General features: G+C 34.3%; 1 protein-coding gene across 2 annotated transcripts; it reads left to right on the plus strand.

Moving 5' to 3' along the window:
- Positions 1–1,969: 1,969 nt before the first annotated feature.
- LOC110624808 (probable sodium/metabolite cotransporter BASS4, chloroplastic) lies at positions 1,970–26,526 on the plus strand. Of its 2 annotated transcripts, none has more exons than XM_021770137.2 (14): positions 1,970–2,453; positions 2,573–2,660; positions 2,753–2,860; positions 2,971–3,038; positions 3,505–3,583; positions 11,424–11,482; positions 11,617–11,685; positions 21,528–21,641; positions 23,020–23,041; positions 23,677–23,744; positions 24,701–24,843; positions 25,543–25,672; positions 25,943–26,044; positions 26,124–26,526. In XM_021770137.2, the coding sequence occupies exons 1-14, from the start codon at positions 2,271–2,273 to the stop codon at positions 26,196–26,198; spliced, it is 1,308 nt and encodes a 435-aa protein (XP_021625829.1). In that variant the 5' UTR covers positions 1,970–2,270; the 3' UTR covers positions 26,199–26,526. The 2 variants fall into 2 exon arrangements, with proteins under 2 accessions (XP_021625829.1, XP_021625832.1); XM_021770140.2 differs by having other exon boundaries at positions 1,974–2,453; positions 24,758–24,843.
- Positions 26,527–26,870: the final 344 nt, after the last annotated feature.

The raw sequence follows: 26,870 nt of genomic DNA on the forward strand, positions 1-26,870 counted from the left end.
TATGATTTCACATAGCATACACGCTCCATGCATTAATTGTTAATTCAGGATATTTGTAATAAAGGGATATTAATTACATAGAGAAATTATGTACTGAGAAATTAAGTCAAATCACTGTTGATATTTCAAATATTGGGATAGTCTTAACATATTGCTAGATAATATTTTTGACATTCAAATTAATTAATTATATTTGTTGCCAATATGTTTGGAATCTACCGGGTCACACACAAAAAGAATAACATGAAAAAATAAAATGAGAAGTTAAATCAAGTAGGATTTAATTGCATATAAATTTTATAAAATTAGGATAAAATTGCAATTCAAAATGATTATGATTTTGACTTAATTAATTAAGTAGGAACTTCACTAAAATTGTTTAAGATTGATATGACTTGTTTATTAATGTTTTGTGTCATAATTAATATTTATTTATTTAACTAATTAAATAAATAAATATTATTATGTTGAAACTCTGAGATTTTAGTATAAAAAGTTATCTTATAAAAGTTCATTAAGATACACTTTTTGAGAGTATCTAAAATATGTAGAAAAAGATAGAGATATAACATTCAAAACTTTTCTCTATCTCAAACCTTAGAATTATTTTAAAGTTTTTTTCTTGCTATTCCGTGTGGATATTATATATAGTTTGTAATTTCTAACAATTTAATTGAAACACACGATTTTACGTTTTGTCGTAAAGAAAATAAAAATTATTTATTTTTCTATTTTTATTGCTTTATTAATTTAAATGTAATCCATATTAGTGAGAAAAATATTTTTTTCTATTATTTTTACTGCATATAATCCTATTAAATTCCAATAGAATCTACCCTATAAAATAAAGGAAAAGATAAACAAAGGGGAAATGTACAAACATGTCCTTGAGAAAATAGACATCTAATATGACGTCATTTGGCTAGAAGTTCATGGGCAAGAAATACAAACATGGGTAAGGGATAATGAAAAGGTTAAGTAGAAAATAAAAACGAGAAAAGACAAAAAGGCTAAGCCTACTCAAAATTTGCAACTGTATTTTAAAGGTGTAGATTTACAAGCAAACATTCCAAGATCAATTGTAAAGTGTATTGTTTAAGCCCATTGCGATTTATTTTATAGTGTATTAATTTTATACTTCGATTAGAATAGGGAGCATTTGTGTTATTTTTATAATCACTTTCTATTAACATATTTATGTTATTTATTTTATAGTGTATTAATTTATATTATTTCTACAATTTAAAGAATTATTTATAAAAATGTTATGACCTACCATTTACTACGTGGGAGTATTCGGTCGGTTTGGTTCAAAATCAAATAAATCAAAAATTGAAATTTTAGTATTTATAAAAATCAAACAGAACTGATTTTGATCAGAAACCAAATTGAATCGGTCTGATTCGATTCGATTCGATTTGATCGATTTCAATTTTTAATAAATTTTTTATTTTTTACACTTTATTTTTAATATTTTAAAATTTAATTAAAATATTTTAATTTTAATATAATTTAATTTCTCTATTAAAAATAATATATTATTATCACTAATCGGTTCGGTTCAATTTTTTTTGATCAAAATCGAACCGAACCGAAATAATCAAAATTTTTAAAATTAAAAACTGAACCGAACCGAACCGAATTGAATAAAAAACTAAACTTATTTTGAAATTAATTCGATTCGATAGATTTTTTCATTTTGAACTGAATAAACTGAATACTGCTCATCCTACCGTTTACTAAATAAATTGATAAAATATATATAAAAATTTCAACATTGATTTAATTTCTTAAATAATAATTTAATTTTCCATTCCGCTCGAAAATATTTATCAATAAAAAAATTTTTATAAAAAAGCTACTAAAATCTAATCCGAACAACTTAAAAACCTAAGTTTTAAGTATCCATAAATCTTATAGCTGATTCCTCTTCTAATGAAACACCTGAGATGTCCTGTGCAAATTAAAGGATGAAGTGCCGAAGAAAAAATCGGAGGAAAAGGAGAAGAGAGATTATCTCTCTGAAAAAACTAGAGACAGAGAGGGGTTTAGCTTTTTAATGTGGTTGTATTACCTAACTAAACAGACTCGAAACGTTTCTAAAAATTAAATTATTTTTGAAACGGTTTCCTCGTGAAGTGTATATGGGTCAAAACTCCCAAATTTACCAAGCTAAAGAAGGCCCGTATGGGTCTGTGAGCGCATTTGGCCGTGGTTTGTTTATCTTTTCATCTCTGCTTTGCTGATTTGTTGACAACAGAGCTTACTCAATGGCGGGAATCATTCGAACCCTAATTCTCACACCTCCATCGCCTCATACGCGGTCGTTCAGCCATCCGCAGCCGAATTTCCGTCCAATCGGCAACTCTTACTTTACCCGCTCCGTCTCTTCCACTCGAAGTCGATCGATTTCTATTCCTATTAGAATCAGAGCCTGCGAACGCCCTGTTGAGGTTGATTCTGCGATTCTATCCCAATCTGCATTTTCACTCATTTGATTCTGGGTTGGAGGTTTTAGTTTTCAGTATGATTACTGCTTGATTCATTGTTATTGTCTTTATTTGAATTATAGGAAGATGGTAGTGGAAGTGAAGCTGCTAAAGGTTTGGTTCTGGGAAAACCGTTATTGAATTTTGTGGACAGGAATTTTCTTCCTCTTGGTAATGAATCTTGTTCATGGGTGTAATATTTAGTCTGCTGCTTATGAGTTCCTCTTAATTTGGCTTTGGTTTTTGTATAATGTTATTTTCAGCTCTCGTTGGTGGAGTAGTGTTAGGACTTGCAAATCCTACTCTTGGTTGTCTTGCTGATAAATATTATTTATCAAAAGTTGGCACTTTTGGAATATTTTTAATCTCAGGTCAGAAAGTCAAAATCATATCTTTTACGTGGGCATTGAGTTGTGGTATAACCAAATTGTAAATTTTTCAATACTCATATTGCTTGAGTTTTTCCTGCCCCATTTTACAGGTTTGACACTGCAAAATGGGGAAATTGGTGCTGCAATAGAAGCTTGGCCTGTGGGAATTTTAGGGCTTGTATGACCTTGAATTTCTTTGTGCCATTATAAATTTTGTAGGTTCATCTCTCATGTTTTATCTTTATTGTTGATTTGTTTTTCTCAATTTCTCTTTTCTTTGTTTTATTTTATACTAGCTTCCTATTTAATTTTGAATAGGATGACAAGTTTTAAAAAATTGTCCCAACACCAATAATAGCATAGCCCTTAAGTAATGGTGACAACATGTTTAAATATTAGCAGTAAGCTACTGAACCACACACACACGAATACAGACACACACATACATACAGAGAGAGAGAGAGTGCTTTTTTGTGCATATCATCATCTGTCAATCATTCTTCTGTGGATTTTACAATTAATGGTTTTCATTTGCACCTTTGAATCATCATTCTAGATATCTTATAGTTTATGATTCTCACTTCAAACATAGATAGGTTGGTTATTGCATAGATTATTGATCCCATGATCCTCTTCTAATGCAGTGCTCTATTCTTTTTTTTACGCCATACTTGTCAAGGATAATTTTGCAAATCCAGCTCCAGCCTCAGGAATTTGTAACAGGTTCGGCCGTTGGTCTTGTGTGCAAGTGTGTGCACACATGCATGTGTAATATCCATGTCTTGGTTGTTAGGACTCTGATACTGTCTTTTTATTGTGTGGATCTTATTTGGCTATGCTCATTCAATGACTGATTGGTTGTTTTACTGCTTTTAGCTTCAAAGTTCTTAAAAATTCTTTTTCCCTTGATTTTTTTGTCTTTGAATGAATGGGTTTAGTGACTTTTGCCTTCAAAACAAACCCAATATACATTTGTATATATTTGGGGTTCCTTGACAAGCTTTCCTTCTGATGCAAGACTGAATGTACCTGGAGTCCTTTTCTTAAGAACCAGAAACGGTTACCTACTAGATTTGAGCTGGCTTTTTTCATCTCAACCAATTATGGTTGTTGTAGTGGTGCTAGTGGAGTCTAGAAAAAAGAAATATTAATGAATAAGAAGTAAATAAATAAGATAATAAGTAATAAAAATTGTGTTCTATAACTTTATTCAGAAGTTTGCTTTGAATTACTACGGAAATCACAAATCACTACAAAATAGAAATGATTTTTGTCAACTCAACAATCTTAAGCAAGGGAAACCAGGTACTAGCCATGCTTAAAAAATTTAGTTGTGAAAAATTTAATTCTACTTGCTTAATTAGGTTATCGGTTATCACCATGAAGAAATCCAACATTCAACCTTATACTCATCCCAAGTTTTCTATAATTAGAGACATCATTTTTTGAAGCTTGAGCTTTAGAACAACCAAGTTTGATAGTTGTTTTTTTCCCCCCCTTATAGTTGATCCTTCATTACTTAAATGAATAGTCACATGTGGTTAGTGCCCTTGCATCTGAATGATGACTTGCAGGTGATGTTTTTAAATTGTAGATGATGGATTAAAAGGCGTTTTTATTTATTTTCTAATGGCCTCATTTGGTGGTCGAGATAATAGCTTATATTATTGTTGCCAAAAGTACCAAGTTTGAGTTCTTTTATGTCAAAGTTCCATGACAAAAAACTTTATGCATTTTCACACTTTGTGGTATGTTCTCGACTTAAGGATCTCGTCACAGGTCTATTGACAGGATAATCCTTCTTAGAAATGGAAGACTTCCCCTTGTTGTTCTTCCCATGCCTAGACGAACCTATGGTGACAAAGTGAATAAGATTCGTTAGAGGGAATCCTGTTACCTCAAAGTTCTATTTAACGAGAGAACTGGAATCCTTATAATAGGACTTCTATTCTAATTGCAAGCTTTTGGGGTGAGTTAGGCCTAGTCCAAATTTAACAATATTAATCTCAGCCTTTCACCAGTTTGCTTGCGAGCATGTTCATGAATTCGAAAATGAGCCGAGCTCACGAGTCGAATACTATGGAGCTTAAACTTAGCTCGTTAACTAAAAATTAAGTTCGAATTTGTCTCGTTTAGAAATTGAGTCGAGTTTGATCGAGCTTGAGTCGAGCCTGATCGAGCTTTTATCGAGCCGAATATCGAGTAGCTCACGAACAATTTGGCTCATTTACACTCTTACTTGGAAGGCTGGAGCGTGGAATGGGCTCCCAAGTAGCATCTTCCTACATTCCAGTCCATTGAATGAGAACTTTCCAATCACCTCGATTTTATCGAGATCACAACACACATGAAGGAGTTGGAACTACTTTATCATCAATTAAGGGTGGAAGTTGTTGAAGTTCAGAAGGGGGTGTCAATGATACATGAAAAACATCGTGGAGCTAGCTGGTCGTGGGTAACTCGAGCTGGTATGCAACTAAGCCTATCTTCTTGAGTGCTTTGAATGGTCCGAAATAACATGGAATGAGCTTTGAATGTTTCTATCTAGCGAGTGTTCTTTGTTGGTAAGGTTCAAGTCAGCCACACTAAATTTCTAGGTTCAAATGCCAAATCTCTATGCCTTTTATCATATTGATTTTTCATGGGCTGTTGCGCTTGCATTGGACGGTACTAAATATCCACTAGCATTTGATCACGGTCTATCAATGCTTTATCAATGACATCCACTCAAGAGGTCCCTTTCACATATGACATGAATCATGATGGAGCTCAACCACAAACCACCTAGAATGGAGTAGTTTTGAGAGAAGTGTGAAAGTATTATATTATATCAATATCCTACCCATGGTAGCTAGACAATGGAGATACATTTTGATGAAACAGTTCATGACTTCCGTCTCACTGTCGGACTATGGATGGTAGACCAAAGAAAACACCAACTTAGTCCCACAAAGTCTAAATAATTCTTGCCAGAAATAACTTGTAAAGATGGCATCCCAGTTGCTTACTAGAAGGCCATGTAGTTTGAAAATGTTCTAAAAAAACACATGGGCAATATTAACAATTGTGTAAGGATGTGCTAGAGGTATAAAATGTGCAAACTTCAAGAAGCAATCAACCACTACCCATGGGGATGTCTTGTCGTGGGATTATGGTAAACCATCGATAAAATCCATCAAGATGTTGGATCAGATTTGATATGGAATGTCCAGCAGTTGGAGAAGACTGGCAGGGTGCAAGTGCTTAGTCTTATTGCGTTGGCAAACTGTGCAAGCTGATAAATTTTTGGACTATTGTCATCATTCCTTTCCAATAGAAATCCTTTCGGATTCTGTGAAGTGTTTTCTGGACCCCTTCATGAGTGCCATTGTGTATTTCTGCAACCACAATTTTCGTCAATGGAGAATTAGGCAACAAGAGAACATGCTGCTTGTACAATATGAGATCATTTTGAGTAGTATATTTGGTGTCCATTTTACCTAGTAGAATTTGCTCCTTTAGTGCTTTTAACTCGGGAGTTGTAGCAATTTCAGTCTGCATTGCTTCAAACCAAGATACATAAGGTTAAGAAAGAAAACACATAAGAGCCACATCCTCTTCTGCCAAGAAAGTGCATTAGCGGTCCTGTTTAAATTGCCAACTCTATTTTCGACTTTAAAATCAAAGTCCGTTAGTTTGCTTAATGCTTACCCATTGTTTCTATGGAGATGTTGTAAGATGCTGCTCCAACGGATATTTGAGGCTGAAGTGGTCGATACAAATGAGGAATAATCTAACCCATAAATAAGGCCCCCATTGTTGAATTGCTTTAGCCAGCCCACTCAATTCACGTCATGGATTCAAATCGCGTTCTCAGCCATGCTTGCGGTCGTGGTCGCTTGTGACAGATACAACAATGTTATGGTTGTAACATAACAATATCAGCCTATCTCTGCACAAAGTTTTCAAGAACATTTGCAAGCTTATAGATGAAGAGATGTTTAATGATACGAGTACAAATAAGATACATAACCAAATAATGAACATAAATACATTAAATATAAGACATTAATTCAATTATTGTTAGACATCATTAGCAATCATCAATTGAAAGCTAAAATAACATATAGTAAATAATAATTCTTTATGCTATAAGTTTAATGGGGTAAATTTCATTGGTGGTCCATGAACTTAGGATGTTGTAACAGTATTATCTCTAAACTTTAATTTGTAACATAAAACTCCCTGAACTTTTAGTTACCATAAAACTCCTTTTGACCTATAACAGCCAGTTTACAGGTTAAAAACATAAGTTTAAAATATTTTAAAAGACTAAAAAAATAAAAGACTTATGTACCCTTTTTATTTATTTGCCTTTCACCTACTGTTGATTTTTCTCTTCGCTTCTCTTAACATCTCTCATAAATGAAAATTCTTTAGCCAATGAAACTCATAAATGCTTCCCCTAAGCAGTAATAGCTGCTCTATATATTGCAGGAGCCATCATTTATTTTCTTCCAACAGCTCCACTATCACTGCTAACTTTATCATCTTCTTGTTCATGCCCTTCTTCTTCTCCTTCTTATTAAGTGGGCTGCTGTTGCTGTCCTACTATAGTGAGCTTTTGTGGTTTGAAGAAAAAGAGAGAGAAGCCAAATTTATAAACTAGTGGGATGGATTGACCCAACAACTTTCTTTAGTGCAATCTTCTTCCTTAATTATCTTTTAAAAAATTGATAATAATTTATTTCATTTAGACTACATTTCTTTTAGTTAACAATATTTTCTTAATTAAAAATTTTATTTGATTCCATTGGTAGTGTGAATGTGAGCATCGATTTTTAGATCTGGAAAAATTAATTTGGTGAAAATGGAGAGTCTAGAGAGAGAGAGTTTGAAGAGTGAGATAAGTGAATGAAGAAAAAAAAACTATTTAGATATATTTAAATTTTTATGGGGGAATTTAAGTTATTTTATAATACTATGACCTGATAACTGGTTATAATAGGTCATAAGGAGTTTTATGTTAACTAAATTAAAGTTCAACGAGTTTTATTTTATGAATTAAAGTTTAAGGACAATGCTGTTACAACACCCTAAATTTAGGGATGATTGGTGAAAGTTACCGAAGTTTAATTTAAAAAAACTAAGCATCAAAATAATTTTCTTCAACAAATAAGTAAAAAACAAAAATAAAAACAAAAACAAGATAAATAACTAAATTTTTGTAAGATATAGATGTATAGAACTAGAAAGACAATTGATAACTTTAGCTCAAGAGAGAAGAACTGAAAGATTTGTATATAGATAGTTAGCTTTTGTGAAAATTTAAGAGAGAAAATGAGATATAACAGTTTAAAACTCTCCAAACAAGAGAAAAAAAGATAAAAAATTGTTGCTTTCACTTGGTTGATAAAAAAGGCCAAATAACAGAATATTACTATTATTTAACGTAAATAACTGCCTTTACTTTTATGTAACAGGCATAATGGCATAGGAATAGATTTTCTTTTACCTTTAAACAACGGGTGTAACAGTAATGGGCAGGTTAAAAACCTATAAAAAAGGCCTTGCATAATGCAGCGGCCTTTACTTAAAACCATGATTCACGTTCATAAGTTGGCAATTTGATGTGTTTGTCAGCCAATTTGCGCCTAAAGAAGGCTGGTGGATGTCCTTCTTGATGCAAGACTCCCCTGATACCTCCCCTAGATGCATCACACTCCAAAACAAAGTCCTTTGCAAAATTGGGCAATCGAAGAATAATGGGAGCCTCAGGCAAATCTTTTTTCAAGTGCTAGACTTGGTCAAGGGGGCTGTAAGAAGGCAATAATTTTTTATGAACCACCTATAGTAACTTGCATGTCCAAGAAAACTTCTTAATTCTTGAATTCCACTTCCCTTCTTGGCCTTTCCTTGTTTTGCCCTTTTTTGCTACAATCAGTTGCTTAGCTATTGCTTTGCGTAATCTCTGTATTTCTTTATGCTCATTACTTTGTTGATAACACACCTTAGAAAGCTTGATATGGGAGTCCAACATTTGTTGCAAATTGAAGTGATCACCCATGACGACTAGCTCTGGTACCAATTTGGTATGTTCCTGTCACGTTCCCAATTCGGAAAACCTACAGATATTAGGGTTCAGATCAAGTTAAGGTTACTAGACCTATAGCAAGCCTTATATGCATCATGTACACCTGATTATATCCCATGTGATCTCCACAAAACTTATGGGATTAAACAACTAGAACTCTGGGCATAGCACAATTAACCATACATCAAGTTTACATGTCCATTACGAAAAACTTGAACACGAACATAACTATACTCTGAAAACCTTGAAGCTCTCAAACTATCTCTTAATTTGCAAATGCTCATATGGATGCAACACATCATAGACATTTCACATCACGATGGATTTATCACTAGTAGCCCTACACGTCCAATAGTGCCCGACTCACAATGGCTACTTCTTAAGACTTATTTTTAAACATAAATATAAATCCATAGTGCCAGGGGTGTAGAAGGGCTCTTGACCTGGATATTCATATCCCTCATAACATAAGCATAACATAAGGGCTAGTGTATCACTCAATATCCATCTAATCCACAATTGGAAAATCAATAGAACAAATTAGTGGTTTTAATGCAAACAATCTAGAATAATTCATGGTATTCATGACATGAGCATGTTTAATTTAAATCGTTTAACTTAAAATAAAATATAGTTTAGTTCTACTCACCTCCTCTTATAGTTACAATCTTGCTCACTAGTAGATACCTCGTTGCTGGCCTTGACGGTCTGGGACTGAAATGTAAAATTTAAAACTCTAGAATCATCCCAAGCACCTCTAAAAGCATGCAAATAAACACGTTGAGAAAGCACTGAAAAAGACTGCATGGACTCTCAGTGACATATTTGGCACCCTGAGCTCCCAAAACAAAGCCTAGAGTTCACATTCAAAAGCACTTGTGGTTGCCAAAAGTGATAGCCTTTGAAATGCAGGTTTGGCAGCTGAACTTGAATTTTGCCTATGTTTCAAATCTGCACTCAAGTACCCCTGCCTCCACAAGCTCAAACATACCCAAAATGCAACAAAACCTCTACCCAACAGAAGAATAACATCAAACAGAACCAAAACAGAAGGAAAAACGAAGATGCGTCTGTCTAAACTGACAATCTCCCATTCAATCAAAACTTTAACTCAAGAACATCCAAAACCTTTGCATGCATTACAAATCAAACCCAAAACAACAAGCAACCCTAGTCTATAACTCATATACAGCAGGCTTGCAAGGATTAAAGCTGACCTCTTTGAATAATCCACCCAAACCAGAAAAATGGAGACAAAAAAGATGGAGGGCTTGAGTCTTATTAAGCTTGAAAGGAGTTCAAGTCTTCAATCTTCAAAACCCACATGTAAAACTCTTAATATTTGCAAGAATTGTGAGAAGGTTTAAGAAATATGAAATTTAGAGGGCTAGGACTCACCTCGGGTCTAGAAATGGAGAGAAATACTTCTCCATATCTGAAAGTGAGGCTATTTATACTTGGGCTCCTAAGGTGACATTCGGCGGCCTAAAATCCATGTTCAGCAGCTGAATGTCAATTTTCCAATAAAAAGTTTTTTTTTAATACATTAAAATACATTTAAAATTCATTTAGAAAATGACTATTTTCCCCTTATTTAAGATTCCCGGTTCTAAGATTCTGGATTCCAAATTTGGACGACACTGGAATTTAGGCGTGTGTTACAGTTCCCGACTTAAATTGATAGGGTAATCCTCCTTAGAAATGGAAGACTTTCCCTTGTTCTTGTTCTTCCCCCATGCCTAGACAGACCTATGGTGACAAAGTGAATAAGATTCGTTGCAGGTAATCTTGTTACTTCAAAGTTCTATTTAACGAGAGAACTACTAATCTTTGGAATTTTGATAAATTTTCTGCTATCTTATTAATGTGATTCCAGCAATTTATAAAGAATAGAGTCACTGCCCCGTACAATTGCAAGTAAATAGATGTCCTAATGAAAGGGAAATTTGCAAGCAAATCTGATAAGCTAAGTGATAATGATCCTGTTAAACAAGAGATAAACAAATCTAATCCTACAACTTGCTGAAATCTGATCTTCAATTTTGATGGGCATCTCGATCCAGTTTTTGCTGGGCCTTCTGCTTGTATGAGGTATCAACCAAGGAGTTCATAAGATTTTGTCACTCAATTATATTATAACCTTTCTTTTAATTCAATTCATGGAAAAAGGAAATGAGATATGATTTCATTCATATGCATTCAAGTGAATGTAATGCAGGAACACATGCATTCTTGTTTCTGTGTGCTTGCATGCATGTGTATAGATACAACTTAAACATCCCAAGCTTTTGCATTGTTATTTGTTAAGTTAGTGCCTTTGTTTTTAGCTGTTGGAATGTACTGATTCCTTGTTTTGAATTGTTGGGTTATTATGGGATTTTTATGTTTTAAGTTTTTGCAATGTCAGATTCGTCATATCTTGTCAAAACAGAAATTTATTGCTGTTTGGCTTTGTAGTTCACTATCTAACATTGTTGATGTTCCCCATAGGACTGGCTTTGTTTTGCTGCATGCCAACTACATTATCAAGTGGAGTGGCACTAACTCAGGTTTATTAATTACCTTTTTTTTCTTTTTTAAATTAACTTGGCTCCTTTCCTTAATATTTTTTTTTTATTTCGTTAATCTTCTTCCAATAAATGAGATTTTTGCCTAAATGTCAGCTATCATTCCTTAAATGCAGCTTGCTGGAGGAAATTCTGCACTTGCTCTGGCAATGACAGTGATATCAAACCTTTTAGGAATTTTGATTGTAAGTTACTAGAAAGGAGCCATGCTTGGTATTTTTAAAACTTTTAACTCTGAACAGAGCAATTGAAACTGTTAAAACATAATGGCTGTGTTACATCTTGATGGGCATTTTGTTGCTACAGGATTCTACCTGAAGACTTGACATAGTTGCTATAGAATTTCAACCCATAAATTGAGTTCTTGATAATGCAATTGGACCAGTCAGCATAGTTTTGCAAGCTTAAAAGTAATGGCAGATTATAAATTTTGATATTCTAGGGAGAAAATGGAGAAGAAGAAACTGGAGAATCAGGATAAGAATTGCTTGATTTCTCGCATAATCTCTGAAGTTAATACAGATTAAAAAAATACACCAAATAACTAATACAATCAATCATAGATAATTTACACAATAATCATTACAATATTCACACGCACAGAACACACAAATTCAGAAATATAACCAACACAAAATTCACTCATATACAACCAGCATCTACTAGTCTATTTCTGAAAATTTGAACCTTGACATGTGCTAGTACAACATTCACACACATATAGCTAGTATTCCTACACCACTTGAGATGGGATAGTGCTTAACCAACAATTTTAGGAATTTGAACAAAACACAAATTGGATACAGAAAGCATTGTGGGATGAAGAAAAACAACATTAACTTAAAAAGTATAATGAGAATAATAAGAAAGACAGGTATCTTTGTGAAGAGCAATGGGAGATGCATCTTTTGGAGACATGACCGATGTAGGTGATGATGTTGGAATAGTAGAAGAGTTGAGTCCACTAGTACATGTGGATTTGCATCATGAGTATCAGTAAGATATTGTTTGGATTAGAAGAAGGTTATGTATGAGATTGGCTTAAGGAAACTTAGGTAAATGCGAGATGATATTTGGTTCATGAAGAGAAGCAGTGGGGAGTCATAAATATTGTTATGGCCAACTGTATCAGTTGATTCAGTTGCTAAGAGTGGAGACATCTCAAAAACAGTTATATGTATAGATGTGACATATTTGTTTGTGGCTGAAGCAAATCACTTAAAGTCTTTTTGGGGAATAGAGTATTAGGAGACATTTAATGTAGTTTGGCTGAAGTTTGTCTTTGCCTAGGGCAAGATTTTGAATGGCGTGGTACACTGATATGAAATATTTTTGTGGTTGGAGTGAGCACTTGTAGTTGAAGCCTTTATGAAGACAAGAGTATCCCTAGAGAAACATTTAATAGATTTGGGCTTATGTTTGTTTATAAGGGGCAAAATTTTGAACAAAGCAGGTATGACCAAACGCATATAGAGGAAGAGATGCCAAAGAGAAAGAAGATAAGAATTTTGTTATGGAAAGAGGAGAGAATGAGGATTCTTATGCAGCAAACAAAGGAAGGCATGCATTTAATTAGATGGTAGGCAATGATAAATTAAGAACTTCTCCCCAAAAACAAAGAGGTGCAATGATGAATGAGTAAAGTGCTAGCTGTTTCAATGATGTGGAGAATTAAGAGGCAACATTTGTCTCCTATTTTAACAGGAATTTCTTGTCTCCTATCTTGACTAGAATTTCTTCCTTTTTCTATTCTTATGTATTTGGACTTCCTATTTAAACTTTCCTATTATTTCTAGATTAGTTTAAGAGTCTTTTATTTTATTTAGAAATTTATTTTGTAAATCCTACATTAGTTAGGATTAGTTTATTTCTATTTTGGTAGGAGTTATCTTCCTTAAATTATATAGTAATATTTCTATCCTAAGTACGGGAATTAAAGCTCTATAAATACCCTATTATCTTATATTATAGGATTGAGATTTTATTCTAATAAAATATACAACCGAGAATTTCACTCATACTCATTCTTTCTCACAAGTGTGAGTGTGTTACTTAGCTATGCTGCAACAGGTGGTATTAGAGCAAGGATGGCAACTAGCGACAATGGTAATGGTTCCTAAGGCTGTGATCGGGGAGCTACAACCCTTCAACAAAGGGATAACATGTTGCTACGATTGGAGTAATGTCTTGAGCAAAGAATGGACCTCAGGTTCGAGCATATAGAATGACATATTTGAAAAAATTGTGGACCATTTTGATGCTTGGGGAATTGAAGGAAGCAAGAATCATGCAAACAATAGACAGGTAAGGGATGGTGCAGCCTGTGGTGACCATGTTGATCGATGAATTCTTGCACTTAGGCACTAAGCCTATGAGGAGGATTTAGAGGAGAGGACTTCGAATCATATGATTTTTCTAGGTACCAATGCCAAGGAGAATATGGAAGAGGAGGTGTTCGTAGATATGATGAACGGTATAATAGGGATTTTCGCCTGAAGGTTGATATTCCCAACTTCAGTGGGGTGTTTTAACATTAAAGAATTTCTGGATTGAATTGTTGATGCAGAAAGGTTCTTTGACTATATGGAAATAACCCCAGAAAGAAAAGTAAAGATCATGGCTTGTAATGTCGATTGAAGGGTGGAGCCTCTGCTTGGTGGGAGAGGTTGTAATCTAGGAGGGAACCTAAAGGGAAAGGACTGGTGCAAACGTGGTACTAAATGAAACACTTGCTACAACAAGAGTATCTCTGGATTATGAACAAATTCTTTTCCAATAATATCAAAGATGTCAATAAGGAGGATGGGCGGTGTATGACTATACAGTAGAGTTTCTAAGGCTGGCTAAGAGGAACAACATCCATCAATCCAAAGGGCAGCAAGTTCAAGGTACTTGGATGGATTAAAACCAGCTTGAAGGAATAGAATTGGAGTTTAAATGTTGAGGAGTTTATTCAAGGACAAAAACATAGTGTTGAAAGCCGAGATGATGCAAATGAGTTTTGATCTTTACAAAAGAACAAACATCGATGTTAGAGCAAAAACAGATGACTATAGTGGGTCCAATAGGATATGGTCCCAATCGAAACACCAAAGAACATGTCAGAAGATAAAGCTGCTGGAAAGCATTCCATAAATGAAGGAAAGGAGAGAGACACCAAAGACTGCCAATTCCTATGCTAGACCAATGGGAAGTGTTTCAAATGCAATCAACGAGGACATCATTTTAGTGATTGTCTTTTAAGGATGATGTTGAATTTCGTTGCTAAGGAAGAAGATGATGTTGAAATTTGCTGTGAAGTTGAATGAGAGGAAGATGATTATGATGAAGGGTAGAATTATGTGGTGAGGCGGATCATGCTAGCCCTAAAAATAGAAGATCAAATACAACACCGCCAACTATTTCGTACTAGGTGCACAATTAAAATAGAATTGCTGGTATTAATATTGATGGTGGTAGTTGTGAAAATATTATAGGAAGGGAGACTGTGAAGAGCTAGGGTTTACCGATAGAAAAACATATCAATTCATACACTTTGGGATGGATTAAAATAGCATTTTGTTCTATTAAGGTGAACGAAAGATGCAAAGTATCTCTTTTCATATGCTATAGGCCAATACAAAGACGAGGTCTATTGTGATATGGTGGACATTGATGTGCGTCACTTATTGTTTGAAAGGCCATGGCAATATGATATTAATGCGCAACACTTTGGGAGAACTAATACTTATTGCATTGAGAAGGGGTGAAATATGTCTTGCTACGACAAAAGAGCAAGACACAAAAGAAGGAAGCTCGTACTTTTTTGACAATTACCAAAGAATTTGAGATGGAGGTCAAAGAGACAAAACAAGTCCATGTGCTGGTGGTGAAACAAGTACTATTAGAAGAGTCAAAGCCATAAGTGGAGGGGCCCCCCTGAGCTTGTTCGACCATTGTGGAAAGAATTTGAAGAGTTGATGGTGGAAGACATACCAGATGGACTACCTCTCATGCGAGAAATTCAATATCAAATTGACATAATCCCCAGTGCAAGTTTTCCAAACTTGTCACATTATTGCATGAGTTCGAAAGAGAGTGAGATACTCAAAGAGAAAGTGGAGGAGCTCTTGCGGAAGAGACTGATCAAAGAGAGCATGAGTCCATGTGTTGCCCCTATGTTACTAACACCTACGAAGGATTGGAGTTGGAGGATGTGTGTAGATAGCTACGCCATCGACAAGACCACAATGGGCTATAAATTTTCAATTCCTAGATTGGACAACATGTTGGAGCAACTACATGGTGCTAAATGGTTTACCAAGCTTGATTTGAAGAATGATTACCATTAAATCTGAATAAGGCTTGGAGATGAGTGGAAATTAACCTTTGTTAAAACAAAGGAAGGGCTTTATGAATGGCTTGTCATGCCATTTGGATTGTCCAATGCACCATGTACCTTCAATAGGTTGATGAATCATGTATTAAAATCCTTTATTGTACAGTTTTTAATTGTATATTTTGATGATGTCTTGATTTATAGCAACTAGGAAGATGAACATTTAATGCACTTAAGAAAGGTCTTAACAGCCTTGCAGGAAAATAAAATTACACATCAATGTCAAGAAGTGTCGGTTTCTATCCTAAACCAATAAACCACTGTTCTTGGGTATATTGTAAGTGCATAAAGCATTCTTGTTGATGAAGCAAAAATAAAAGCAATAAAGAAATGGCCAATCCCAACTAATGTGTCGGCTGTTTCGAGTTTTCATGAGTTAGCCACTTTTTACAGGCGCTTCATCAAAGATTTTAGCACTATTGCGGCACCAATAACTGAATGCTTAAAGAAAAGGAAGTTCCAATGGAGTGAAGCCGCCACAAATAGCTTTAATATCCTTTAGGGAAAACTACGCACCGCACCTTTGTTAGCCCTACTTTGCTTTGAAAAGCTATTTGAAGTTGATAGTGATGCAAGTGGAGTTGGGATAGGTGCTGTTTTATCCCAAAAAAGACTCGTAATATACTTCAATGAAAAATTAAGTGATGCTTGGAGAAAGTGGAGCATTTATGACAAAAAATTCTATTTCGTGGGTTCGTGCTCTTAAAACTTGGGAGCATTATTTGATAGGGAAAAAGTTCGTCTTATATTCTGACTATAAGGCTCTAAAATACTTCAATAGGTAAAAGAGGATTAGCAAAGATATGCATGCAAGGTGGTGTTAATTCTTGCAAAAATTTATTTTTTAGCTTAAGCACAAATTTGAAATTGAAAATCGAGTGACAGATGCTTTGAGTAGATGAGAGACTTTGTTGGTGACAGTAAGCAATGAGATTGTGGGGTTCGAATAACTAAAAGAGCTCTATCCGATGATGAAGATTTTGGAGAAAGTTAGGGTAAGTTTTCTTGTGGCCATCCTGTTGATAATTTCTAGGGAAAAGTACAAAAAAATATCTAGTGGTTTCACTCATTTTCGCTTCAGAGTCTGTAGTTCATTATGTCAAAGTGGTATCTTGTGGTTTCCCTCCATTAGCAAATGGCGGCAAAATTCTAACACTAAAATTCTAACACTGTCAAATATTCCTGACGTGGCAATATATATAAACTTCTTAATTATTATTTTTCTTAATATTTTAATTAATGAAAAAAAAATGAAAAATCAAACTATTAACCTCCTAACACTGTCAAGTATTGCTGATGTGGCAATCTATATATAATGTTTTAATTTTTTCTTTTTTTAAAAAAACTTTATTAATTAAAAATAATAAGAATGCTTGCCATATCAACAATATTTGACGGTGTCAGGATTTTGCCACTGATTGCTAACGGAGGCAAACCACGAAATACTACTTTGACACAAAATGAACCATAGACCTTGAAGTGAAAAACTGGTGAACTATACTGTACTTTTTTGTACTTTTCCCTAATTTCTATATACTTGATAGGTATTTGATGCATGAAAACTAGCTTTGCATTCCCCAAACCTCCTTAAGGGAAAAGTTGGTTCGTGACTTGCATGGAGGACTTATTGGGCATTGGGAATGAGATAACAGTATTGTAGCGGTGAAAGAGAGGTGTTATTGGCCTCAATTATGCAAGGATGAAACAAGGTTTGTCATGAAGTGTTACACTTGCTAAGGATTTAAGGGACAATCCCAAAATACTGGTTTGTACATGCCTTTGCCTATTCCTAAAAATATTTAGAAAGACTTATTTATGGATTTCGTGTTGGGCTTACTAAGAACTCAAAAAAGGAGTGGATTTTGTATTTGTGGTTGTGGACAGATTTTCCAAAATGGCATACTTTATTTCTTGTAAGAAAACTTCTGAAGCGGTTCATATTGCCAAATTATTCTTCAAAGAAGTATGCCTGCATAGGATACCAAAATCCATCACTTTAGATTGAGATAGTAAGTTCTTGGGTCACTTTTGGAGGACTTTGTGGAAATTATTTGATTCGTCTTCGAATTTTAGTAGCATTGCACATCCACAAAGTGATGGTAAAACCAAAGTGGTCAATCACACCTTAGGAAACTTGATGCAAAGCATTTATGGGGATAAGCTGAAGCCGTGGGATATTGCTTTGCCACAAGCTGAATTTGCCTATAATAGTGCTGTCTATACTGCTATGGAAGAAGAAGATCACTAGTAGTCCATACTAAATAAGTGCTACAACATGCACTTGACTTGGTGAAGTTATAAAAAATAGAAGGAAAGGATATGACAACCAAAACACATAGCTAAACAAATCGTTGAAGTGCAACAAGAAGTAATATTGAAGCTTGAAGAGACTAACAAGAAGTATAAGGATGCTGCTGATAAGCATAAAATAAAGCAAATATTTGAAGTTAGAGACAAGGTCAATATTCTTAAGGCTTGAGATATTTCCTGTGGGTACTTATGACAAGTTGAAACTAAAGAACTATGGCCCTTATGTGATCGTTCACAAGATGAATGATAATGCCTATATTGTTGATTTGTTGGAAACTTTAGGAATCTCAAGGACCTTCAATATTGCTGATTTGTATCCTTTCCATTCTATGGATGAGCTTTTATATCCTACTGATGCCTGCAACTTGAGGTTGAGTTTTTCTCAAGTAGAGGAGACTAATGTAAGAATTAAGAGGCAACAATTGTCTCCTATGTTAACATGGATTTCTTGTCTCCTATCGTGAGTAGAATTTCCTCTTTCTATTTCTATATATTTGGATTTCCTATTTAAACTTTCCTACTATTTCTAGATTAGTTTAAGAGTCTTTTATTTTATTTAGGAAATTATTTTGTAAATCCTACATTAGTTAGGGTTAGTTTATTTCTATTTTGATAGGAGTTGTCTTTCTAAATTATAGACTTCTATTCCTATCCCAATTGTGGGAACTAAAACTCTATAAACACTATATTATCTTATGTTATAGGAATTGGGATTTCACTTTAGTTAAACATACAACAAAAAATTTCTCTCATACCTATTCTTTTTTGCCAGTGTATGTGTGAGTGTTACTTAGCTATGCCTCATCATAATGGTATTTGGGAACTAGTCTCTTTGCCCCTAAGGAAATGAGCTATTGGATGTAAATGGGTTTTCACAATGAAGGTAAATCCTAATAGGTCTGTTGCTCGTCTCAAGACTCGCTTAGTTGCCAAAGGTTATGCTTAGACTTATGGATTGACTATTTAGACACTTTTTTCTCTGGTCGCCAAGTTAGACTAATTGTTTGGCTGTTTGTTCCAATAGCAGCTACATATGTTGGACCTTCATAAAAAAGTTTATATTGAGTAACCACCTGTTCTTGTTGCTTAAAAGGAGTTATATTGAGTAACTGTCTGGTTTTGTTGCTTAAGAGGAGTTAGATAAAGTGTGTAGACTTTGTAAATCTCTCTATGGCTTAAAACAGAGCTCTCGGGCATGGTTTGGCAAATTTATTGAAGTAGTTTAGCAGTTTGCTGTGCAGATGAGTAAGTGTGATCACTCAATATTTTATGGAAAATCTAATGGTGGGTTAATTTTATTAGTGGTATATGTGGATGATATTGTTGTCGTAGGTAGTAATGTCTCAATTTCATACAAAAGAGTTAGGCTCCTTGAAGTATTTTTTGGGTATTGAGGTTGAGGTGTAAGAAGGTATTTTCTTATGCTAGAGAAAAATATGTTGCTTGATCTTTTGGGAGAAATAGAAAAGTTGGGTGCTAAGCCTTGCAATGCACCAGTGACACCAAATCTCCAGCTTTTTGCAGAAGATAATGAGCCATTTGCAAATTTTGAAATGTATAAGAGACTAATTGGCAACTAAACTACTTGATGGTAACTCGTGCATACATTGCCTATTCAATCAGTATAGTGCACTAATTTATATCATCTCCTATCATTGGGATAGATTTCTATTACTTGAAAGGAGCTACAGGGCGTGGTGTCTTGTATAGTAATCATGGACACTCAAACATTAAATGTTTTTTTTTTTGTAGATTGGGTAAAGGTCAATGACAGGAAGTTGTATTTTTGTGGGAGGTAACTTAGTGTTACAAAGAAGTAAGAAGCAAAATATGGTTTCTTATTTTAGTGCTAAATTAGAACACCGAACTATGGCACAAGTTGTATGTGAAGTTTTATGGCTACATCAACTTTTAGAAGAGATTGGCTTCAAGAGTTCATTACCGGCTAAATTGTGGTGTGAGTGATTATCCATATTGCTTCTAATCCAATATTTTATGACTGGACCAAGCCTATCGAGATTGACTTTCACTTCATTCATGAAAAAATCCAACTGAAGATAATCTCCACGGGATATGTCAAAAACGGAGAACAATTAGGGAATATCTTCATTGAAACTCTAAATGGAACACAAGTTGATTACATATGTAGCAAGTTGGGCATGATCAATATCTATACTCAAACTAGAGGGGGGTGTGTTATAGGAAACTAAATATGTATAGATTTGTGTAATCTTGTATAACCATTACACTTGATATTAGACTTTATATTACATTCGTTTTTAGTTAGGAATTCTGAATATAAATATGTAACCTTCTTCTATATAGAAATACATTGAGAATTCCATTCTCTACACAACACAACACAACTGTTATTTAAAACCATATTGCTGATCCTTCTGGAACATGAGGTTCAAAAATGGAAGAATTGAGAATAAACTCTTATTAATTATATTTGATGCACTGTCTTGAGAGGCCATATAAAGAACTATTCTAGGGATGAAAATAGGAAACTGCTGACAGTTGACAATCACAGTTGTCAATCCCATGAATTAAGATTTTGAATAACTTTTCTAACTAATGATATACATTATTATTTTCTCCTAATAATTAGGTATCATATATCTGTACATTTCCACAATCTCTTTGCTCAAAATGCATTTTAAATAGGAAAGCTCTTTGTTTAAACTGTCAACAGATTCATTGTATTCCAAGACAGTGCCTTGTTCTTCTTCTTGCATATTAATTTTTATCCTGTAATAAAATTTCTCTTTGATAAAAAAAAAAAATTAGGGGAGAGTACAAAAGCTGTCCCAACGTTTTGTGCTTTGAACTTTAGGGCCTATGGTTTAATTTTTTACAAAATGATAAAACAGTAGCTCTTTAAGGATACTTGCTATAATTTTATTAGACATGTTAACATGGCAGTGCGAGTCTAATAAAACAGTAGTTTTTTAATGTCTCTGCTTTAACATATCATTGCGTACTGCCACACTGCTACGTCAGTATGACTGACAATGTTAGAGCATTTGTTTTCATGGAGTAAAGCTCTGGGTATCATTTTGTCAAAAAAAATTTATCCATAGACCAAAAGTGTCAAAGTGTGATTAGATTCATCATCCCTATTGGTCAAAGTTCTACCAGGTGTTAGTGTTGTGCTTTGCAGATAAAGTTCAATTCAGAGTAGGCAAATTGGTTACCATGCACCCTCTCTTTCACATTCTTTGTGTGGCATATATGTATCCCGACACTTTTTATCTCTCTAATTTTTATTTTATATACCCGATACATTGCCCTCACTTTTATCTTGCTAAATTCAAAATTTATTTGTTTCACTTTCAGATACCCTTTTCTATCTCCAAATTCATAGCTGCTGGTGTTGGTGTATCTGTTCCAACTAAACAACTGTTGAGAAGTCTTGTTCTAATGCTCTTAGTCCCTCTTCTCATGGGAAAGGTAAAGATTTTGAATTTTCTTTGTGGAACCTCCTAATAGGAACTTCTATGATTGCAATTTAACGGAGTATGTTATTATGGAATTCTCTGTTGAGACTGAACGTGAAAAGTGAATCCTATGGCTACCTTTAGTTGAGAGTTGCTGCATATAGGTTATCATAAATGAAATTGAACTTTCAAGCTCTAGTAAAGTATCGTTTTAATGTCTCAAAAGAAGCTGAATCTTTTACATGCAGATGCAAGGGATGATGGAAAACGTAGAGGATTTTAGTTATTGCATTAATGAATTCACACAACAGTGAGACATTATTGTAATTGCTATGTCTCTGCCAAATCCATAAGATGAATACAAGATCTTTTATCTTGGACTTTATATTCACATGAAAGCTCGTCTTTCCTCTTCAAATAATCCCCCTGAAATGAAAAATGCTAAAGTATCCCCCAACCCCCTCCTTCGCTGGGCTGTTTTTCAACTTCACAAGATTAGGCGAAGCCTAATTGATCAAACACAATCTCAAATGGCAGCTATTTCTCAATGAACAAGAAGATTGACATTGTTCTCCCTTTTTTGCACACGTGCTGCATTTAGTTCCCAATGAGATGCTATATTCATTGGATTGCTCATAGTCAAAACAAAATCAAGAGAAACATGCTACACATGGAATGCCTCCTTCAATGGTGATGTAGTCTACCGAGCCTCTATCCGATGAAATTTTCTGTATCTTACCTCTGATTTCTGTGCAATAGATTTTTAGTATGCTGAGAAAGAGGATTGACAGAGGTCATTTTCCTTGTGCAATTTCCATAAAGGAAATTAGAACCCAGTGTGCTACGTTTTCTTGGAAACAAAAGTAGAGCAAAATGCTGATATTGATATATCAACTGTCTTTGAGAGCATAAGATATGAAGCAATTAAAATGGCAACGCTAGGATTTTGAGTTGTTGTAACCTTTTTTTTCTTAAATTTTAGGATATTCCAATCTGCAACTAAATTGCCTTTTTGGATTAGAGAAATTGTCCAGGAGAAGACGTTTTATTTAAAAAATGATAAAAGTTTGTTTTTGAATGAAGCTATTTTGTTTGGGTGGTTGCACTCAGGTCTTGATCATCCTTTTCTGTCTTTGAAAATGATCTTTTTCTATTAAAAGCCTCTGCAATCATTTCCTAACCATAACTTCATTAAAAATCTTTAGGGAATAGGGACTTAACATCTTACTCTTCCTTGTTAAGGATTGCTTGCCATTTCTCCACCTTATCCAGCCATACTTAAACCATCTCAAGGATTTCCCAACACATAAAGTGTAAAGCTATATTTCATCATATGATGTTGTGGTGCTCTTATTATTCTTTTATATTAATTTGTGAATTTTAATATACAGGTTTTTCGAGAATCCTTCAAAGGTGAGCATCTCTTTTCTTTTTTTTTTTTTTTTAATTTTTCTATTTAGAAGTTTACTGGCGTTTCTTGCTTTAGATGAATCCAACATGTGGCTTCCTCTTTTGCATACTGTAGAAATAGAAGAGAAGAAGAGAATTTGGTGAATAGAATTGCTTCATTATTTTCCTCAGTTAATGGTATTTATAAACTTTGGAACTAAATCAATTAGGCAACACAATTGATCCCTATAATTAATTCCATAATTTACAGTTTAACTGCTAGCATTCCAACACTTCCCCTCAGCTGAAGCATACATGTCATCCGCTCTTTAGCTTGTTACAAATGCGATCAATCCGAGGACCTTTGAGATATCTAGCAAGGACATCTGCTAATTGGTTATTTGAATTGACAAAAGGTGTAGCAGTAGACTGTGGCTTAGTTTTCTGTATGATAAAGAAATAATCCACCTCTATATGTTTTATTCTTCCATGAAAAACTCGATTTGATTCAATATGCAATTCTGCTTGATTATCACAAATTAACTTATCTGTTTGAAGTCGCCACATTGAAACACCTATATATATATATATATATATATATATATATGTATATATTTATTTATTTATTTTCTTTGGTTCTGATTAAACTCGCATTCCAGGGGTGGCAGATTTTGTTGATCAAAAGCGTAAACTTTTTTCGAAGATGAGTGCAATCTGTCTCAGTTTAGTAAGGCCCACAACTTCAATTGCCAGTTTTGGCAACTTTATGATGTCTATTTAAATGGATGATCTCTCTCTCTCTCTCTCTCTCCCCCCTCCCCATTGTGGCATGACATGTGGCTTTGTTTTATTCTTGAGAAGTGGATCCATGTGCCACATTAGATTTTTTTTTTTTTTAAAAAAAATCTTTGGTTAACTAATTTAATCAGATCGTAGTTTGTATTTTTGTAATCATCTGGAAATTAGAAATGGATAGATTACAATTTAGCTTTTGAGATTTAGTAGAACCTATAATTTAATCCTTGTTTTCTTAAAACCCATTTAATTAGTCCTGGACATTATAATAAAATAGTCTGGCAAAACTACAGATTTATAAATATTAGATGTTAAAATATTTACACAAGTAATAGTTACTTTTACAATATTAACTTTTACTATATCCTAGTTCTAAATTGCATTTATCATTAATTATGTATAAAAAGGAATTTTCAATTTGAGCATATTAGGGACTAGTGTATTAAAATGTAAAGCACCCAATAGGTGGGTTTTAAAGTAGAGGGAATAAACAGTACGTTTCACTAAAGCAAGGGATTAAATTATAATTTATCCACTTTTAGTTTCAGAATTTTGATTGTAAATACAGTGTTACTGGAAAGATTTCATATCATCATCATTATTATAATTATTTATGCAATAAGATCATTTCCTAGCTTTGCTACGATAGTTTACTTCTGGTAATTTCATGTGTTATCACATTGGTGGACGTCAAACATGATTGAAGAGCTTTACGGAATACAGATTCATGTACTTGTCCTTCTCATAGGAGAATGACTTAACCTTGTGAATATTCTGATTTTCTAGGACATGGTAGATAATACATTATTCATTTACCCAAAAATTGAATAATTAAATGACTAGTCTCATTGCAATTCCTTTCTTGATTGTGCACCATTTAAAACTTAGGTTCCAACATCTCATGGAGGCTGTTTTAAACTTCCTAAAGCTTGTTTGTTTGATCAGGCTCCCTGGATACAAGTAAGCAGATCAAGCTCACTACTCTTACTGGTTAAACCTGAAGTTTTCCTTGTCGCTGTTGGGATGGGAGTGTATGTTCCTTATTCCTTCATACTCGTCTGTTGTTAGACTAAAAGCTTTTAGTATTTTATTTTCCCTCGGCCACTGCTGAATAGCAATCTTAATTTTCTGTGAAAGTTAATTTCCTGTTCATTGGGATTCGGGAAGTAAACCTGTTATTCTCTGCTCCATTGTGTATGCTCTCAAATGGAATTCAGGAGTTAAAGCTTCAAATCCCTAGGTGTTGGACTTATTTGGAACCCTTAAGGTGGTCTAAAGTCGTATAGAGTTTTGGCAGCATTTGGTAGATTGGTGCCTAGTTCATGGATTTGATTTTTGAAATCAAAAACTTACTGCAAGTTTTGGAGTTCAGGACCTTTTCAAGCCCTGAACCTGAACCACCTGAATAAAGGTGAATTTTGGTAACAGTTATCCATTATGCTGGCAGTTCTGCCACCATGGGTAGAAGCACAGGTGATTTATGTGATGGGGGTAAAGGGAAGGGCTGGATAGGATCCAGATATTCTGAATTCCTAATATCATTTTGATTTCAGTTTATTAGCACTTTTCAACTGTAAATGGATGCCATATCTAAAGTTCAGGCTGAAAACAAAATATTGGCAAGATATATGACGTGTGTTGTTTATTTTCAATCTACAGTTCCTACATTATATTTTGTCGTTCATGTAGTAGCATCATCTAACAAAAGGAATTATCTCCATGGATTGCAGATTTCTGCATATCATCCTATTTGCTTTTAATGCTGTTGCTATACAAGGCCTATCAACTGTATCTGGTGGCAACCAATCAGTTTTTGCCAAGAAAGAAAATGCCAATGCATTTGTGCTGGTTTCAAGCCAGGTGACATGACTTGACCTGTTGCTGGATATTTCATTTTAGAATATGCTTCTACAATCCCAGAATGCACTTGTTTTCTCCTTTACGGTTTCAAGCTGCATGTTTCTCCTGAAGGAAATGTAGTGTGTTACAACAGAAAATAGGGGGTTGGGTGGAGAAAATATGGGGTTTGAAATTATTTTTCTCACTAGCATTCGATCATAGAAAATCATTTGTGTGTCCTTTTTGTTCTTAACTGATTGTTGAGAATTGGTATGTTCACACATTGTGTAGAAAACTCTTCCAGTAATGGTGGCAGTAGCAGAACAGCTCGGTGGAGCATTTGGTGAAACTGGTTTGTTGGTTCTTCCGTGTGTTGCAGCACATTTGAATCAGGTTGTTCACTTGTGAGATTTTTTTTTCCTCCATTTTTTGCTCTATATTGATCTGACTAAAACTGAAAAATGTTGTATAGATCATTGTGGACTCTTTTCTTGTCAATTTCTGGCTTCGGGGGGATCTAGCATCCAAACATGCCAAGGTAGCCTGAGTAATGGAAAAGCTGACCATGATTGCTTCACACAAGCAAAGCCAATATTATTTGCAAACACATCATCGATGTGGTGTTGCAGGTACAAGTTGTCAGCGAATCTGATGATCGCATCTATTTTGAGAGGATATATCTTTGCAAGAATTGGCGCAAACAGTTTTTGTCTAATTTCTTTTCTTATTAAAAGGAAAAAAATTCTTTACCTCCAAGGTGCATCTTGTACTTTTGTTCTTGAAAAAAAAAAAAAAGCATGTACTCTATCTAATAGGAACGCAGAAATGAGATTCCCCTCAGTATTGATTAGTGAATCACAAATTCACCAGCCCAATTGTCGGAGTTCAGCTCATATATTTTACTAGTTGTGTCCAAATTTGCTGCTTTGGTAGCGTCTCTGCAACAATTTAAATTCGGGGGATTGCTTAAAAGATTTTGAAATACTAATTCTGATGGGTTGGGCCAAAGAGATTGTAAAAAGAAAAAAAAAATAATTTCAGTATCAAAAGAGATTTATTTATAGAACGACTCCCAAATCCTTTTGGAATAATTGTGGTGAAAGTGATAATTATGGTCGCTCCTTCTCTACTCTCTTGGCCTTTTTGTCCTCCCATCTAACTCTTCTTGGTCAGCAATTTCTCCCCTTCAATTTATTAGAAAATGACTAGATGAAATTGC

This window comes from Manihot esculenta, chromosome 10 (assembly GCF_001659605.2).
Source record: "Manihot esculenta cultivar AM560-2 chromosome 10, M.esculenta_v8, whole genome shotgun sequence".
In the NCBI taxonomy this organism is placed as follows: Eukaryota; Viridiplantae; Streptophyta; class Magnoliopsida; order Malpighiales; family Euphorbiaceae; genus Manihot; species Manihot esculenta.